Source organism: Vombatus ursinus, unplaced genomic scaffold (genome assembly GCF_900497805.2).
Source record: "Vombatus ursinus unplaced genomic scaffold, bare-nosed wombat genome assembly UNPS02009770.1, whole genome shotgun sequence".
Classification (NCBI taxonomy): domain Eukaryota; kingdom Metazoa; phylum Chordata; class Mammalia; order Diprotodontia; family Vombatidae; genus Vombatus; species Vombatus ursinus.
Window position 1 is genome coordinate 14,888,028 of NW_020949548.1, and position 20,537 is coordinate 14,908,564.

At 37.3% G+C, this 20,537-nt stretch overlaps 1 protein-coding gene across 1 annotated transcript in view; it reads left to right on the forward strand.

Moving 5' to 3' along the window:
• The window catches only part of STK33 (serine/threonine kinase 33), a 186,816-nt gene that overhangs the window by 87,984 nt on the left and 78,295 nt on the right, over positions 1-20,537 (forward strand). Inside the window, exons 4-5 of the mRNA XM_027852566.1 lie at positions 17,975-18,532; positions 19,843-19,965. Coding sequence (XP_027708367.1) covers positions 18,149-18,532; positions 19,843-19,965 — 507 coding nt within the window. The 5' untranslated portion in view covers positions 17,975-18,148. The remainder of the gene's footprint in view (positions 1-17,974; positions 18,533-19,842; positions 19,966-20,537) is intronic.

Genomic DNA, 20,537 nt, shown 5'->3' on the forward strand with positions numbered 1-20,537 from the left:
GTCTATTATTTTTACTTTTATCAAGATTGCATATCTTATGATGAAGCCTGTGTGGAACAGTGGGTTGAGACCTGGCCTCAGAGTCAGGAAGAACTGTTATAAAAAACTAACTCTGATCTATGCTGTCTGTGTGATGCTAGGCAAGGTACTTAAAGTTGTGGATCTCCCTTCCTCACCAGGAATTTATTTTTATTTTGTTTTATCTCACTTTTAAATATTTTATTTTTCCCAATTACATATAAAGATAATTTTAACATTAATTTTTAAAAATTTTGAATTACAAGTTTTCTTTCTCTCTTCCTTTCCTCCTCTTTCTATAATATGGTAAGTAATTTGGTATAGATTATATATAAGCAATCATGTAAAATATATTTCCATATTAATCATGTTGTGAAAGAAGGAACAAAACAAAAGAAAAAACATGAAAAAATAAAGTGAAAAATATTATGCTTTGATCTATATTCAGACTCCATCAGTTCTTTTTCTGGATGTGGATAACATTTCTCAACATGAGTCCTTTGGATTTGTCTTGGATCATTGTATTGGTTGACAATAGCTACGTCATTCATAGTTGATTATCATACAATATCGCTATTGTGTACAATGATCTCTTGCTTCTGCTCACTTCACTTTGTATCGTATAAGTTCATATAAGTCTTCCTAAGTTTTCCTGAAACCATTCTGTTCACCATTTCTTATAGCACAATAGTATTCCATTACAATCGTATACCACAACTTATTTAGCCATTCCTCAACTGATGGGCATCCCCTTAATTTCCAATTCTTTGTCACTACAAAATGAGCAGCTATGAATACTTTTGTATAAATAGGTCTTTTTGCCTTTAGGAGTTTCTTACATCAATGAAATAATAGGTCTGATTCCCTTCCCTTATTTTCCCAAACTTTAGTTAAGGAAAACAAATGATTACTAAAGAAAGTATAGAGAGTATTGTAAAATGGTTTACTAATAGTTGTTCCTTATTTTGGCATTAATAATTATAAATTATTGTTTGGTCATTTGACTTAAATTGTGCAATATTCTAAAGGTATATCTCATGTTGTGTTGGTTTGATAGGCATTTATCAGTGTGTGTCCTTAATATAAAATTATATAACTTTTCATGGTATAGCTAAATTTTAAAAATTTTCCTTAATCTTAAAAATCTTATTTTAAACATAACCTTGAAGATAAAAGCTTATTATGAAAATCAGAGAAAGCCATGTTATTTACAAATTTGGATCCCCAAACTAATAACATAAAGGTTTCCATCTAATACTTGAAGACATACTGACTAATAAAGAGACATGGAAGAGCTTATGAAATTAATAAAATATACAGAATTGGGGCAAATTAAAGAATTGTGAACATAAAGTCAGAAAGAAAGGCAATATTGCACAGTGGATGGAGAACTAGTCTAGTAGATAGAGACAGAATGACCTGAGTCCAAGAATTCAGGCTCTACCTCTGAAATATACTGCCTTAAAATCCTGGCAAAATTGCTTAACTTTCAGTGCCTTAGGCATCTCTCAAGTTTCAGTGAAGTTGCTGATCTCCAGTGGTAAAAAGGGTTTCCTTATTAGAGAATTTCTATTGCCACTGAAATCACAGTACCAGAAGCTACCCTACCTCTCCAGGGGGAAAAAAAAAGTCTTAAACATTGGAGTTGCAAGGGAACTTAGACATCATTTATGCCATGGGTCACAGGCTCTTAGGCAATCCATTTCATTTTACAGATTAAACTGAGGTTCTGGCATAATGCAGCGTGAGTGAGAGTCAGGATTCCAGGGTGCAGTACAAGAAAAGACAATAATCTCCCCATGAGGGACATGTGGTTGGGACAAGCTCCTAGTTACAGCCTAAGTGTTGGGGAAAAGGGGTTGGACCTTAGTACTGGGCACAGGATTTCTACTCTGTGTTACACATTTCCTAAGATGTGGTTGGAAAGTTGCTAAGGCTTTCATGACCTTTGCTCCCAACTCTGGTCAATTGCTGGAAGAAAATTGGTGTGGGACTAGGGCATGAGCACTATAAGACAAAACTGGGACATAAGCATCATAAGACAAAACATAGCATAAGAGGGAAGTGGGCAGAGAAAAAAATTAAGCAAGCAGGCTTTGTTGAGGGGAAGTACACAGTGCAGGGATAGTCAGGGAAGATGGATATAGGGCAGGTATGCTGGGATACCAGGTGGAATTAGGTCCCAAACTGGCAAAGCCAGGTAGAATTTTATAAGGTTCTTTTCTGGGTCAAGCAGAACTAGGCATTGAGAGAAGGGACCAGAGAGCCCTGACCTAGGGTATAGGTCAAGGTTGTGGATTGGTGCTTCATGCTGGAGGGAATGCCTAAAAAATTGGCATCTAGTTATTCAAACTCCCTGCCGGACCAGAAAGAAGATTTTCTGGCTGCTACACCAGCCTTACTTGGGCAGAGTAACTCAGAATTTGAGCCTCCCCAGTAGCACAGAGGTAGAGGACTACTAAAGTCCTTATAGGTCCAGGTAGAGTGAGGGACTTGTCCGAGTTCACAAAAGTGGAAGAGACTACTGAGGTCTCCACAGACCCAAAGAGAGGAAGGTTTTTATCCAAGGTCACACAGTGAATTACTGACAGGTCTCCTGACAGTGAACTAGGGCTCATCTTAATTTTGTTTTTATTAGTCATTTTCTATTTTGTATAGTAGAAAGAAAATAATGAACTCACTTAAAATGTATGGTTTATCAAAATAGTAAGCTTCTAACTACCAAAAACATCTGCCAAAAGAAGAATCAATTAAAAATTTTCCGGGCATTATGTTCCATTTTTCTAATAAAGCCAGTTTCTTAGGAATAAAACCATTTGCACATGATGATTTTTGTAGATAAACAATCAAAATTCCATCCCTTTTGGCAAATTCCATTCAAGTGGACTAACCATAAAACTAAAACGTTTCCAGGCATGAATCTAATGAACCCAGAATGAGAAGACTTCTCTATTTAGCAAGTGAAGTGTGGGGGTCAGTCAATAAAGCCTGTCTTTCAATTTTCAGGTATAGAAATGAATTTTAGACAAATGTAAGTCACAGTTGATTTACATTTTACCCATTAGCTCAGAAGTTTAAAAGACATAGTGGTATGTAGCAAAATTTCCGTTTTTAGATCAGGCACCGGTTGAGAGGAGGAGTAGAACAAAGATTGGGGAAATGTGGCTGGGTAAGGGAAGAAGACAAGGGAAAGAACAAAAAAAGGGAGGAATACAGAAGGGAAGAGAAAGGAGATAGGAGAAAGAGGAGAGGAAAAAAAGGGAAAATAATGAACCTTGACTTCTGTGTAAAACTACTCCATCCTTCATCCTCCCAGCTTTCCACCAGCCTTTACTGGTCCCCTGCGGGACTGTTCCTAGTACAGAGACTTTTTTCCTAGTAAAATTACAGTTATGATGATCTCCTTTTGGTGACTTCCACAACCACGTGGGAGCTAAGATCTAGGAAGTCAAACCTTCTCATTAGGAAGGAGACAATGAGATTGAGAGTGGTGTTAACAGTACCCTCTTGAATCCCTTTATAGAAAATAATATTTCCACTGAGTTGAGAAGAGGGCAAGTCCCTTCTAGGTAGCATATTTCCATTGAAATGTTCTTAGGCAACCCTTATTTACATAATGTAGAATATCAGAGGTGAAAGAAAACACAGTTTGGGAAATGAATCACATTGGGTGTTTCCTTTTTTAACTCTGTAGAATCTAGCTTTATGTTATTGGATTAACCTTTATTTTTGAAGGAGTGAGGCTCAATAACCCCCCAAAATACCCCTAAAATCACTCCTCGGCTTGGAACTTCCACAGAGGTCTTAAAGTAACTTGGATAATCAACTATCCTGGATAAGAAAGTGAAACCTAGTACTGTCTCAGCTAATCTAATATGTCTGGTCACTGGAGGGTAGAATATTTCCTGGAAAGCTTGAAGAGCATGTCTAGATATTTCTTCAGGATTGTTAAACTGAAACTTATTTTATGTCTTTTTCTTCTCAGTCATGCTGGCCTTCAGAGCATTCATTTTAAATCTTAGTAGACTGGAAAAAGAGCTTTTGCTTTATTCAAGGAATGCCCTGGTTTTCATAGTTGGAATTCCTCGAATATTCATGCTTGTTCTATACAAAGTTCAAATGTCTTATTCTCCTTTTCAGAACCCACTATAAATCTGCTGTCTTTTGTATTTCTGACCTCATTTACTCCCATGTCTCCCCGGCCATTCTTCCATCCTTTTGACCTTCTGCTTATATCCTACTCATTTGTGGCTATTTCCTGCTTCCCTTGTGCTTATGATAACCCTTTAACCTCCATAAGGAAGAATCCCTACTTTATCTCCTTCCCAAAGTTCCATCATTCTTAGATGTATTTTAGTCATAATTAGCTATATTCCTGCAGTGCTTTGTGCCATTTTTTGTGGACCCATATTTTACTGCTTGAGTCTTTAGTGTGATAATTCTGTGCTCTATCACAATTTCTTTATATACTGCCATTCATATTAACACTGCCTTCTATTTACATGTTCTCTTTTTCCTCAAGATGTTTCTAAAAGAGCATAAAAACAAACCCCATCAACTTGTGAACGCTGAATGATGTTAATATTGAATGACCTCAAGTATTATTGGATTCAGAGCTGTGATCTTGCTGAGAACCTTCAAAGATGTGGCTTTTTAAAAATGTGATTTGACTTACTTTTTTTTTTTCAAGGAATGGATAGGTCAGAAAAAAAGGGGCTATAGGCTGTTTTAATCCTTCTAGGCATTTGATTACCAGGAGCTTTTCTGCTTTCCAAAGCTTTAATTCAAATCAAATGCTTTCTAAAATATTTTAGTTTAGTTCCTTTATCTCTAATTTTGATCATTTTAACATCCTAGATTGACCTTTGTTTCCCTTGAATTTGCACTTGCTTGTTTACTACCATATATATTGAATGAATGTCAGTACTCTTCTAGCTTTGATTCTATCAAATCCTGTAACAATTGTTGATTCAAAAGGTATTTGTTGAGCACCTACTATGTACCAGGTGCTATTCTAGTCACTGTGGGAGATATAAATAAAAATCAGAAAAAATTCTGGCCTTATTGTGCTTACCACCTATTAGGGCATTTGACATAATGCTGGTAAGATAGGTAAAGTCACATAGAGCCTTAATTCCAGGCTAAAGTGTTCAAATTCTTTTCAGTAGTAGTAGAAATCCATTGAAGGTTTTTAACTAGGGAGGTGACGTGATCAGAATTACACTTTAGGAAAGTTACTCTAAGAGCATGTAGTGTAGAGGATGGATGGACTGGAAGAGGCAACAACACTAATTATATGAAGCTTTTTAAAGCTATGCATCAAGTGATAACAAGCATGAACTAGAGTTGGTGGCAGTGAGAACAGAGAGAAGGGGAGGAGTCCTGGAGATATGCCAGAAGAAACAACAGGGTGTGTTGACAGAAAGTAAGGGTCAAAAGAAAGGGATAGGTCCAAGATAGTATTGTGGATAATTACAATGCCAGTGATTGAAAGAGAAGAGCCAGGAATAGGAGCATATTTGTGGGCAAGAGGAGTTCGAATTTGGATATAATGAGTTTGATGTATCAGCAGGACATTCAAATTAAGATGTCTAGATGTAATGGAATTTGAAAGAAAAGCTGGTGCTGGAAATAGGGACTTGGGAGTAGTTTGCATTGAGGTGAGATTAAAATTCTCTGAGTGTTGGATACAATCATCAAGGGAGAAAGTATATAGAGAGAAAAGGAATGAGAATAGAATGCTGGGGAACATCATATAGAGTAAAGGAGGAAGAAAAAGAGCCACTGGAGAAGATATTTAGAAGGAACAGCTAAGAGGTAGGTAATAGAAGAATCAAGAGAGTGTCATGGGTTAGTAGGGACGCTTAGCAGAGAAGTCAAGAAGGAGGAGCATGATGAGCAAAGCCAATGCAACCAAGATTAGAAGGGAAGCAGAAAGCTGGGAAACAATTTTGACAGCCAGTGTCTCTGATAAAGGCCTCATTTCTAAAATATATAGAGAACTGAGTCAAATCTATAAGAATACAAGTCATTCCCCAATTGATAAATGGTCAAAAGATATGAAAGACAGTTTTCAGATGAAGAAATTAAAGCCATCTGTAGTCATATGAAAAAATACTCTAAATTTCTATTGATTAGAAAAATGCAAATCAAAATGACTCTGAGGTACCACATCACACATATCAGATTGGCTAACATGACCAAACAGGAAAATGATAAATGTTGGGGAAGATGTGGGAAAATGGGAACACTAATGCATTGTTGATGGAGTTGTAAACTGGTCCAACCATTCTGGAGAGCAATTTGGAACTAAGCCCAAAGGGCTGTGTAAAAATGTGCATACCCTTTGACCCACTTCTAGGGCTATATCCCAAAGGGATCATACAAATGGGAAAAGGACCCATACATACAAAAATATTTATAGCAGCTCTTTCTGTGGTGGTGAAGAATTGGAAATTGAGGGGATGCCCATCAATTGGGGAATGGGCTGAGCAAGTTGTGGTATATAAATGTAATGGAATACTATTGTTCCATAAGAAATGATGAGCAGGCAGACTTCAGAAAAACCTGGAAGGATTTACAAGAACTGATGCTGAGTGAAGTGAGCAGAACCAGGAGAATATTATACACAGTAACAGCAACATTGTGTGATAACTAAGTTTGATAGACTTATCTCTTCCTAGCAATGCAAAAATCTAAGACAACTCCAAAAGACTCATGATGGAAAATGCTATCCACATCCAGAGAAAAAACTATGAAGTTTGAATGCAGATTGAAGCGTACTATTTGCTCCCTCTCTCTCTCTCTCTTTTGTTTCTTCTTTCTCATGGTTCCTCCTATTAGTTCTCATTCTTCTTTACAACATGACTAATGTGAAAATATGTTTAATATGAATGTATATGTAGAACATATATCAGATTGCATGCTGTCTTGGGATGGGGGAAGGGGAGGGGGGGAGAAAATTTGGGACTGAAAATCTTATGGAAGTAAATGTTGAAAATTTAAAATAAGTAAATTCATTATTTAAAAAATAAAAAGAAGGAAGATGAGCATGGAGAAAAAGCTGTTTGATGATTGGTCATTGGTTATTTCCTTGACACCTCCTGCCCAAGTTTTCTTTTTTGTAGTAACTTGAAAACATGATGAAACATGAACATTTCTATATATAAAGAACAGAAAATAAAATTGAGTATGAAACCATGAGTTTTATCGCATAAAAGTATGTATGAGTTGACATAATAGTATCAACACTGCCCTTCTTATCTGTATCTCTTTCTAAACTTCTTTCTCCTTTTTTCTGAATATTTTTATATTTCATTGATATTTTTCTTTCTTTTTTTGTTTCTGTATAACTGTCACCTTCCACAAGATTCCTTCCACAAAATAAATCCTTCCCTTGTTACAAATAAGTGTAATCAGTAAAAACAAATTTATACATTGGCCTTATCTGAAAATATGTCTCATTTTGTACTTACATTCTGTCACCTCTCTAAGAGGATATAAGAAACATGCTTTATTATCAGTTTTCAACAGTGGTGATGGGTCATTGAATTGATTAGAGTTCTTATATCTTTCAAAATTATTTTTCTTTACAATGTTGTATTCACTGTAGAAATTATCCTCCTGGTTCAACACACTTCACTTTGTTTCAGTTTGTATAAGTCTTCCCGGATTTCTATGATTCCATCCTATTTGTCATTTCATATAACCCAATAATATTCTATTACATTTGTATGCCATAATTTGTTTCACCATTCCCCAATTGATGGGTACCCCAGAGTTTCCAATTATTTGCTACAACAAAAGTGCTGCAATAAATAGTTTTGTGCATATGAACCATTTTTCTCTTTCTTGATCTTTTTTTTTTTGGCATAGACCCAAAGTCTGTAAGTGATATCACTGGGTCAAAAGGTATTCAGAGTTTTATAGCTTTTTGAGCATAGTTCCAAATTGTTTTTCAGAATTAGTGAACCAGTCCACTATTGGATCCACCAATAGTGAATTAGTGTGTCTATTTTCCTCACATCCCCTCCAACATTAGCCATTTTCTTTCTTTTTCGTCTTTCCCAATTTGGTCAGTATGAGGTAGATCATATTAATCTGCATTTCTCTTATTGTGAGTTATTTGGAGCATTTTTCATATGGTTGTCATTAACTTGCATTTTGCATTTTGAGAGCTGCCTGGTCATAACCTTGTTTTTATATATTTGTGTCAATTGTATAGGATATCAGTCTTTTATCTGGGAAATGTTCTAAAAAGAAATTTGAATTCTTTCTTTCCCTTTAAATTCTAACTGCATTGATTTTGCTTGTGTAAAAACTTTTCAATGTTATGTAATCAGAATTGTATATTTTATCTTCTATGATCATATCTATCCCTTGTTTGGTCCAACAATATTTGTGAGATATCCTACTTCCCTAATCTGTTTGTGATCTAACCTCTTTTATCTGGGTATTATATCCATTCTGTGCTTACTATAGTGTATCATGTGAGATATTGGTCTAAACTTAATTCCTGCTGGTCTGATTTCCATTTTTCCAAGTATTGTCTAACAATGAATGAATCCTTACCCCTATAGTTGATAGTTGCAGTGGAACAGAAAAGGAATGAGCAGCTTTCAGAGATTTGGTGTACAGCACTGCATTTACTCATCTTAATCAGAACACTTGCAAACATCAAGACTAGTTTGATGAAAATTATAGGGACATTCATAAGCTACTAAATGAGAGATCCAGGATTCTTGGCTCAGTAAGAAGGCAGATGAAATCCAGCTTTATGCTGATGGTAACAATCCAAAGTGTTTTTATGATGCCCTGAAAGCTATTTATGGACAAAAGACATGCATCTCAACTACTCAGTGTTGATGGAGCCACGTTGATTAGTGATAAGGACATGATCCTGGAGAGATGGGCTGAATACTTCCATAATGTTCTCAGTAGACCATCATTAATCAATGCCGAAGCCATTGACCATTTACCTTAGGTTGAAGTCAATCCCTCTCTAGTCAAATTTCCAACCAAAGAAGGGGTTTTAAATGCCATTTAACTCCTCTCATGTGGCAAAGTGCCTGATGCTGACTCTGTTTCAGCTGAGATTTGTAAGGTGGGAGGTTCCATTTCTCATATAAAAACTGACTGAAATTTTCTGGGTTATATGACAAGAGGAGGTTATCTCCCAGGAGTTCAAGGAGTTCATTGTCCATCTCTATAAAGGTAAAGGAAATAGATTGTTCTGTGACAATCACAGGGAGGTTTTGCTCTTAGTCACTGATGGCAAGATTCTTGCCAGAGTCCTTTTTAATAGGCTGATTGTTCACCTGGAAGATGGTCATCTATCTGAGAGCAAGTGTGGATTCAGAAAGGGCTGAGAAATGGTCAATATGATGTTTGCTGCCTGACAACTTCAGGAGAAATGCTAGGAGCAGAACAGAGGTCTGTATACAACATTCACTGACCTAACCAAGGCCTTTGATACTGTTAGTCATGAGGGCTCATGGAAAATTATATAAAAATGTGGGTGCCTGGAGAAGTTCCCTTGTATTGTGCATCAATTTTATGATTGCATGCTTGTCCAGGCTCTGGATAATGGATGATGCTCTTGTACTTTGCCAGTCATTGATGGAGTGAAACAAGGCTGTGTGTTTGTTTTGATGCTTTTTAACATGATGTTTTCAGCCATGTTGAAAAATGCCTTCATTGAGGACAAACAAAGCCTCAAGGTCAGCTACTGCACTGATGGTAAATTCTTCAACTTGAAAAGGCTATAAGCCAAGACTAAAGTGGAGGGAGTGCTGGTGCATGATTTTTTGTTTGCAGATGATTGTGCGTTCAATGTAGCCTCTGAAACTGAGATGCAACAAAGTATGGATTGATTCTCTACTGCTTGTACTGATTTTGGCCTAACAATTAACACCAAGAAAACAGGTGTTCCGTCAGCCAGCACTACACTATCCATACATGGAACCATCGATTACAGCAAATGGAGAAGTCTTGAATATTCTATGGATAAGTTTAACTATCATGGTAGTATACTTTTCAGAGATGTATGCATTGATACTGAGGTTGACGCATGCATTGCCAGAGCTAGCTCAGTGTTTAGGAGGCTCCAAAGGAAAGTTTGGAACAGAAGAGGTATTAGACTACCTACCAGTCTACAGAACTGTTGTGCTGACCTCATTGTTGTATGCCTGTGAAACCTGGACAGTCTACCAGTGCCATGACAGGAAACTGATTTGCTTCCATTTGAATTGTCTTAGGAAGATTCTGAAGATCACCTGGCAGGATAAAGTACTAGACATTGAGGTACTTTCTTGAGCTAAACTGCTAAGCTTTCAAATTCTGCTGCAGAGAATGCAACTTTGATGGGCTGGCCACATTGCTTGAATGCCAAATATATGCTTACTTAAGGGACAGCTGGGTGGCACAGTGGATAGAGCACTGGCCCTGGAGTCAGGAAGACCCGAGTTCAAATCCAGCCTCAGACGCATAATACTTCCTAGCTGTGTGACTCTGGGCAAGTCACTTAACCCCAATTGCTTCACTAAAAACAAACAAACAAAAAAACAAATATATGCTTACTTAAAAGACTATTTTATGGAGAACTCATGTAAGGAAGGCACTCACATGATGGTCAGAAGAAGAGATACAAGGGGTGGGGGACAGAGCCAAGATGGCAGAGTAAAAGCAGTGACTTGCTTGAGCCCTCCCCCACACCCCTCCAAATACCTATAAAAATGACTGTCAAGAAATTATGGAGCAGCAGAACCCACAAAATTGTGAAACAATTTTCTAGCTTAAGACAACCTGGATATTGATAGGAAAGGTCTCTTGCATCAGTCTGGGAGAGGAGTGCAATTCAGTATGTGCCGTGCAGGCAAAGGTGGAACAGGCCTCAGGAGACTGAATCACAAGCAGGCGTGACAGTTCTTTTCAACCCATAGACAGCAAAGACGACTTAGAAGGCCAGTGGGAAAGGTCTGTCAGACCCGAGTGAGAGAGGAGTGCAGCCCTAGTGCAGCCCCAGGATGGCAGCCATGGCGGCAGCAGCTGCTTCTGGAGCGCTTGGCCCATAGATGGTGGGGGGATTGAGTGGCTGATCAAAAGGGGATTACAGAGATCCCCTGTGCTGAGGCAGGATTTTCTTGCTTTGCTCATGCTTGGATCTGGATCACAGTCCTAGGTTGTGGTCCTGGGTGAGGAGGAGTGCTGGTGAGGCCAACCTTGTGGTGAAGTGGGGAGGGAATCCTCCTCATGGTTACGAGGCAGAAAAGAGTACTTGTGGTCACTCATAGACCAGAGCACAGGCCAGGAAAGGAGTAAACACTCTCCTTTGATCATATCGCCTTGGAAGAACTGAAAATGTACAGGTCCCTAGAAGTATCTCTGAAAACACCCGCACAAAACCCCTGAGGCTTAGGACAGTACACCCTCCACACTGGAAGTAGAACCCTACCTTAACAAAGAGTTAAAAAACTAGGTAATTGGCTAGGAACATGAGCAAACAGGAAAAAAACTCAGACCATAGAATTGTACTTTGATGACAAAGAAGTTCAAAACATACAACCAGAAGACAACAGAGCCAAAGCTCCTACATCCAAAGTCTCTAAGAAAAATATGAAATATGAATTTTTTTCTCAGGCCATGGAAGAGCTCAAAAAGATTTTGAAAATCAAGTAAGAGAAGCAGAGGAAAAATTGGGAAGAGAAATGAGAGTGATGCAAGAAAATCATGAAAAAACGAATCAACAGCTTGTGAAAGGAGATCCCAAAAATACTGAAGAAAATAACACTTTAAAAAATAGACTAACCCAAATGGCAAAAGAGGTCCAAAAAGCCAATGAGGAAGAAGAATGCCTTAAAAAGCAGAATTGGTCAAAGGAAAAAAGAAGTCCTTAAAGAAAATAATTCTTTAAAAATTGGAATGGAACAAATGGAAGCTAGTGACTCTTTGAGAAATCAAGAAATTATAAAACAAAACCAAAAGAATGAAAAATAGAAGACAATGTGAAATATCTCATTGGAAAAACAACTGACCTGGAAAATAGATCCAGGAGAGATAATTTAAAAATTATTGGGTTCCCTGAAAACCATGATCAAAAAAAGAGCCTAGACATATCTTTCAAGAAATTATCAATGAAAACTGCCTTGATATTTTGGAACCAGAGGGTAAAATAGAAATTGAAAGAATCCACTGATCACCTCCTGAAAGAGATCCCAAAAGGAAAGTTTCCAGGAATATTATAGCCAAATTCCAGAGTTCCTAGGTCAAGGAAAAAATATTGCAAGCACCCAGAAAGAAACAATTCAAGTATTGTGGAAACACAATCAGGATAATACCAGATTTATCTGCTTCTACGTGAAGGGACCGTAGGGCACGGAATATAATATTCCGGAGGTCAAAGGAGATAGGATTACAGCCAAGAATCACCTACCCAGCAAAACGGTATAATCCTTCAGGGGGAAAATTGGACATTCAGTGAAATAGAGGACTTTTAAGCATCCTTGATGAAAAGACTAGAGCTGAATAGAAAATTTGACTTTCAAATACAAGACTCAGAAGAAGCATGAAAAGGTAAACAGGAAAAAAGAATCATAAAGGACTTATTAAAGTTGAACTGTTTACATTCCTACATGGAAAGATGATATTTGTAACTCGTGACACCTTTCTCAGTACGGGGTAGTTGAAAGAAATACATATATACATATCTATCTATCTATCTATCTATATACACACACATATATATGTATATATATATATATATATACACACACACATACATATACATATATATGTACATATATAATATTTATATGTAATATAAAGTGACAATATCTAAAAAACAAAAGGGGTGAGAGAGGATTATACTGGGAGAAGGAAAAAGGGAGAGGTAGAACGTGGTAAATTATCTCACATAAAAGAGGTAAGAAAAAGCTTTTACAATGGAGAGGAAGTGGGGAGAGGTGAAAGAGAATGAGTGAATCTTACTCTCATCAGATTTGACTTAAGGAGGGAATAACATACAAACTCGATTGGGTATGGAAATCTATCTTGCCCTACAGGAAAATAGGGGGGAAGGGGATAAGAGAGGGGGGATGACAGAAGGGGAGGGCAGATTTGGGGAGGGGGTAATCAGAAGCAAACACTTTTGAGGAGGGACAGGATCAGAGAAGGGAATAGAATAAACGGGGCAGGATAGGATGGAGGGAAATAGTTAGTCTTTCACAACATGACTATTATGGAAGTGTTTTGCATGACTACACATGTATGACCTGTATGGAATTGCTTGCCTTCTCAATGAGTGTGGGTGAGGAGGGAGGAAGGGAGAGAATTTGGAACAAGTTTTAAAAACGAATGTTAAAAATTGTTTTTACATGCAATTGAGAAATAAGATATACAGGCAAAGGGGTATAGAAATCTATCCTGCCCTACAGGAAAATAGAAGGGGAAGGGGATAAGAGAAGGGGGTGGTGATAAAAGGGAGGGCAGATTAGGGGAAGAGGTATTTAGAATGCATGCCTCTTGGGGAGGCCAGAGGGGAGAAATGGGGAGAAAATTTGGAACTCAAAATCCTGTGGAAGTGAATGTTGAAAATTAAATAAATTAATTAATTAAAAATAAAATAAAAAATAAATACATTTTAAAAAAGAGGTGTGAGTACCAAAGCTGGAAAAAAAAAGAAGATACAAGGACACTCTCAAGGTCTCTCTGAAGAACTATGGAATTGATTGCATGTCATGGGAGATACTGGCAAAGGACCGCCCAGCCCAGAATGGCATTCCTGCATCAAAGAAGGCACTGTGCTGTATGAGCAAAGCAGAATTGCAGTAGCTCAAAAGAAACCTGAGATGTGGAAATGTAGAGACATCTCCACCCCAAATGTTCATATGGACTATTTGTGCTCAACCTGTGGTAAAGCATTCCAAGCTTATAGTGGTCTGATCAGTCACAGTCAGACATACTGCAGCTTGACTCCAACATAGTGATGTCATTTTGGTCCTCTTCAAGAATGAAGGATGCCAACTATATCCATTCTGAGCATACTGTGGTATGTCATGTGAGATAGTGGTCTAAATCTGATTCCTGCTAGTCTGATTTCCAATTTTCCCAGTAGTTTTTGTCTAACAAGGGGTGAGTCTTTACTCCAGTAGTTGATATCTTTGGATTTATTATAGACTATGCTACTATGTTTTATTTCTTCTGGAATTTTATTACCTAATTGGCCCAATGGTCAGCTTTTCTCTTTTTTGTCCGGTAGTAAATACTTGCGATGGTTACTCTTTTGTAATATAGTTGAAGATCTGGTACTTCTATGGGTCTCCTTCCTCCCCCACCTTTTAATTTTTATTCGTCCTTTGAGATTATTTATATTTTATTTCTTCAGATGAATTTTGCTATTTTTTTTGCATAATTCAACAAAGTAACCTTTTGGTAGTTTAAATTACATGACAGAATCTACAAATTAATTGAAATAGTATTGTCATTTTTATTTTATTATCGTAACTCAATCAGGAGCCATTATTATCTTATTAATCATTTACGGTTGTAAAAAGTGTTTCGTAGTCATAGACATAGGTCTTGGTAGATGAACTGACAGATATTTTGTATATTCTCTAGTTATTTTGAATACTAGTTCTTTTTGTATCCCTTCCTACTGTATTTGTGGCAATATATTAAAAGTCTGATGTTTATGGAGTTTTTTATATCCTTCTACTTTACTGAAATTATTACTTGGTTGGATTAATTTTGTATATTATATATTGAGAAGTCTCACGATCATCAATATAGAGCTAACTTTGGAGTCAGGAAAAGATGGGTTCAAGTTCTGACTTTGAAACATATACTGGCTATATGATCCCGAAAAAGTCACCTAATCTTTCTACACCATAGATAGCCCTCTGAGACTATAAGTTGCCAAAAGGTACTGAGCTGCATAGGTAGAAGGACTTTCCTCATCTTGGAGTTCCCCATACCAAAAAAATCATGGGTCTAGTCGTCATCCTTATAATTTGTTATGTATTATAATTTTGTTTCATTTTGGTCAATAAACAATGTTTAATATTTCTACCTTTTTGCATTTGTTTGTGATACTTTTATCCCAAGTAGTACACAGTCAGTTTTTATAAAGGTGAATCTCTAGATATCTCTAAGTAAACCATCATATAATCCATAAAAGTGATAATTTTGTTTTTCTTTGCCTATGCTATTTTGTTCAATTTCTTTTTATTGTCTTGTTACTTTTGGAAGAATTTTTAGAATTATGTAAAATAATAATGGTAACAATGGACATCCTTGATTTATCCCTAATTTAATTGCAAAGGACCAATATTATTTTTCAATTACAGATGATACTGGTTCTTGTTTTTATGCAGATATTATTTACCATATTAAAGAAAGGTCCATTTACTCCTAAACTTTGTGACGTTTCTAACATAAGTAGTTGTATTTGTTTAGGTGCATGTTGTCTCCCCTGACAACATAAGCTCCTTGCCAGTAGTGGTAGTTCCAGTCTTTGTTTTTCTCTCACCAGTTCATGGCCCATGGTACTGCTTAATAAATACTTTTTTGATTGACTGATAATATAGAAAAGTCCAAAAAGATTTTCTTTCTCCTTCCACTCCTGTAAAGGATGATGATGGTGGTGGTGGTGGTGATGATGGTGGTGGTGGTGGTGATGGTGGTGGTGGTGATGATGTTGGTGGTGGTGGTGATGATAGCCGTTAGGTGCCACGGTGGATAGAGCATTGGACTTGGAGTCAAGAAAACTTGAGTTCAGATCCTACCTCAGACACTGACTAGCTCTGTGACTCTGTGCAAATCACTTAACTTCTATTTGATTCAGTTTCCTCATCTGTAAAAATGGGGGTAATAATAGTACCCTCCTCCCAGGTATGTTGTGAGGATCAAATTGGATACTATTTGTAAAGTGCTTTGCAAACTCTAAAGCACTATAAAAATACTTGATGATAATGATACAGCTGTTGCCCACAGCCACCTGGACATAACATTGATCCATAAAGAATGAAGTGTATCATCTTTCATAGATGTCACCATTACCAAATACTAAATCTTCAGAATACATGGAAAGTAAGTTTTCAAAATGTAGACCTTATGCAGAAGAAATTAAAACCATGTGGGATGAAAACCAGGAACATTGCATCCTGTCATCTTGTCTGGTACTGGGGTTGTCTCAAAGATGATTTCAAGGAATCTACAGAAGATGAGCTCACAGCCCAATACTCCTATTCAATTATGAAAAGCAGTCATTTTATGCACTTGTGCAATAGTTTATAGAGCATTAAATAATAATAGAATAATATTAGGATAGTGATTTGTCCTCAGTTTCTAAGCTGAATTGATCAAAAAGATGAGAATGAGATAATAGGGATGATGATGATAGTAACAACTACTTCGTTTTCTGTAGTAGTTTTTGATTAAGAAGTGCATTCCTCAACACAGACTCTATGAGGCAGGTAATAGAAGCATTATCTCCATTTTCCATGAAAATGCTGAGGCTCAAGGAAGTGAAATTACATGATCAGGTATCTGAACTCATAGGTAACAGGTATCTGAACTCAAATTCAAATTCAGTTCTTTTAACTTCAAATCAAATACAGTGCCTCTCAGTTCCAAGTAAGGTATACCGAAAAGGGTAATAGGTTTGGAGTCAGAAAGACCTAGATTTTAAGCCTGTACTTTTACCTCTTAGCTGTGTGACCTTGGACAAGTCACTTAACTTTGCGAGATGACAGCTCCCTCACCAGTAAAGTGAGAAAGTTAGATTAAATGATCTCCCAGATCTCTGAGCTCAAAATCTTATTCTCTGTGAAGATTGTTTAGAGGTGCTGGGATGACCTGGGTAAGAAGAGATTGATAGAGCAGAAAAGTGGATGTGATAACTTATTTCAAATATCTAAAAGGCTATCACATGAAAGAGGGACTATCCCTTTTTTGGTTGTCCACAGAAAGTGAAACTAGTGCTAATTGGTAGAAATTATAGAGAGCCAGGTTTCAACAATTAAAGTTTTCCAAATTAGCTTTCTTGGGAGATATAGCTCCCTATCACTCAGGTTTTTCAAGCAGAGGATGGAATATTGTGGAGGGATTCCATACTCAGGTACCTGTTTGGCTAGGTGACCTCTTCCAATTCTGAGAGTCTGTGAACATTTGAATAGCGGCCTTCCCAAGGTCACAAAGCTGAAAAGTGGCAAAGTTGGAACTTAAATCTTATTCTTTTGACTCCAAGTCCAGTGCCCTTTCCTTAGTAACCATAGATCGCACCGTCCCAAGATGAATGGAAAAGGAGAGGATCCAATAATCTTTATTCTTCTTATAGGGAATATGAAGATGAGAGTTTATTTACACTTTCATCGCATAGACTTGTAGAATAAGATAATTCCCTTGAAAATGTTGCAGCTCTACTGTAAATAGAGGTGAATGAATAAAGCTGTTGCTTTAATAAGGATATCAAAGCACATACTTATGTGTCATATATGTTTTTTCAATTATGCTATTTGGCATTTTCACAATCATGGTCAGACAGAGGGTGACTCTTCTGATTGGAGTGCAAGGCAAATGTCCATCCACTGTTCAAGCAGCCCTGTGCAATTATAGGAGATAATGATCCATTCAATGAGGATGTATTTCTGTAAAGGGGCCAGTTTTTAGAAATTAACATTCTCAATGGTTTTGTTCTAAGACCTAACCTCTTACATCTAGGAATATTATTATATAATCAAAAACCTGTAGAACTAGAAAAGATTTTAAAGATAACCCAACCTAATCCCTTCAGCTTATAGTAAAGAAACTGAGCCCAGGATGGCTAATGGATTGGCCTGAGGTCACTCAGCTAGACCATGGGTGTTCAGACTCTGACTAGTACTCCTAGCAGTGACTTTGTCCATACTCTGGTTTCTAGCCAGATAGAAGCTGACAACTTTCATTTCTTTTGTTTTTGCAGATCTAGTGTGCCAATGGCTGTTTAGTGTTTCATTAACTTACAAGATTGTACCAATCAGAAGGTAGTTTATTTGAAGGAACTCACTTCTTGCTTTTCCTGCCATTTGTTACTGCGTCAAACAGTAGAAACACTGTCTCTTCATCTCCTCTGCATGTGACTGAAAAACTTTAAAATATGGCTGATGGTAGCTTTGGCAGAAAAAACCTAAAATGCCCTGAATGTTCTGGTAATTCCCAACCAGACAGGATTAATATATGTCGCTGCAAAAGAAAGGATGGCTCTGATTCTATCATTTCTGTGGTGGAGACATCTGAAACTTCAGTCACCAACAGTGTAGAGTTTCCACTTACAACAAACAACAACAGAAATAAAAACTCAAGCACTGAAAACAACACCATAAAAGAATCTATCAACTTTGAACATACTTTGGAAGAGTCACCAATCCTCTCTCCACCTCTCTCCATGTTCCCATCCCAGTGGTCATCCCCAAGCTTATCCCCATCAGTGATTTCACAAACATCTTTCCACCCAAAGGAACAATTCTCTAGCACTGGAGAGGTGAGCAGATTCTGGTCAGTGGCATATTATTTTTAATGTTTGTTTCTAGGTGTTGCTCAAATCAATCATTGCCCATGACTCTAAATGACCAGGAGTGCTCAATTCAATTTTACAAACATTATTAAATGCTTACTATGTGAAAAGCACTCTACTTGTCATTGGGGAAGATACAGAAATGAATAAGATGTAATCCCTACCCTGAAACAAGTTATAGTTAAGGTATCACATCCCTATACCTAATACCCAGTACCCCTTTTCTAGGGATAAGGAAGGAGGATTGAACTTAATCACTAAGTATCATATGAAGCAGTAGGTTGTATCTGTGACATGTCATAATTACTCAGATTCCCATTTTGATGTAGTTTTTCATATTCTGAAGCAGCATGGGACCCAAATGTGGACCCACATACAGATATGGAGAGAACAGACACGTACTACACAGTCTCCTGACAGTCTCAGACTGTGGACAGCCAGGGTTATGCAAACCAAACAAAGAGGGGTAGTGACCCACTCTCTGATACTTTCCTTGGAAGTTTGCCCCCACTCTTCTAAACTCTGCATGCAGAATATCACCAAAGATTGGCTAGTTTGACCCATATGGCACCCCTGACCCCACCTAAATTATCTTCCCTCTCTAACCCAGCAGATGGAGTTTCTGGAGCTCAGCTCTATCAAATGGCCCCAATGTGTACCCTCACACTTGCTTATGCAAGTACTGTCAATCCAGATTTCCTCACTTGTGAGAAAGAAGCTTAGATTTTAGCTTAAATTAAATCTGAATTTCAAAGCACTTTTACCAGCTGATGCTGATTAAAGTTCAGATATAGGTTGAAGGTATTTTTATTACTTCAGAATAATTCTGGTTGTCTAGATGTAATGTCACATGTAGTCTCTGAATAAGATTGCTTTTCACCAGTGACAGCCAACCTTTTGACACCCCATTGGGCAAGTTTGGACTTATTCCTGTTTACACTTGGGCTGAGCACAGAAATGCTAATATATTGTAATATAGGCCAAGTATCAGTGGAGATGTGCCAACTGTTGGCATTTGCAACAGCAGCAAAACAATCCATTGAGTGCTTGCTGGCTTAGGTGCCTACCCCCAGATGAAAAGCCAAGAAAAGCCATAAGATTGGTCATATAGGGTTTTTTAATTTGAATGAAAAAGCATTTCTGTTTCCATTTACATTGAAAAATGCCTTGGTCTACATTAGAGATTATATGTAGTTATCTAAGTTAAAGTATTGGCTTTATATTAATGGGAATATTACATTTGTAATATAATTGTATTTCTTCTTTTTGGCAAAAAGCCCTTAAGAACCTCAGACACAATTGAGACATGTAGGAAACTCTCACAACAGCAATGGATGCGTTCCAGCTCTGTAGAAGGAAAAATTCCTCACGTGAGGATGGAAGATTGTACTGCTATACAGGTATGAGTCAAGCACTATTTTTTCTGCGTCCCAGAATGATTTTTAAAATGAGGCTGGAGGAGCACACCGCTCTTGATGTTCTTATGTATGTTAACTACCGGGAGGAAAATTTCCATTTTTGCTAATCCAGTAAACTAAGGGCAAGCCATTTTCCATAGTGAAATATGAACAATTCTCTTATCAGTTTTAAGACAACTCAAATTATTGATCAGAACAGGCAGTTTGGGGTGGAGTCAATGTGAATAAAGAATAACTAGGTGAAAAAAAATCAGTTGAATGTTAGGGCGTTTTATCCATATGAATTTTTTTCTTTACCTGGATTTTTTTGTACCACCTAGACATAACTCCAAAGTTCCTTTTCTGGGTTATAACTTATTTCTTTGTTGTAAATTGGCCAACGTGTCAAAAAGGTTTATTAGAAACAACCCCAATCACTTACTATCTTTGTGACCCTGGGCAAGCTACTTAGCTTGCTGGGCCTCTATTTCCTGTCATAAAAGGAAGGTATTGAATTACGTGATCTCTCAGGTCACTTCTAATCTGATGATCCATTTTGTTGTGGAAAGAATACT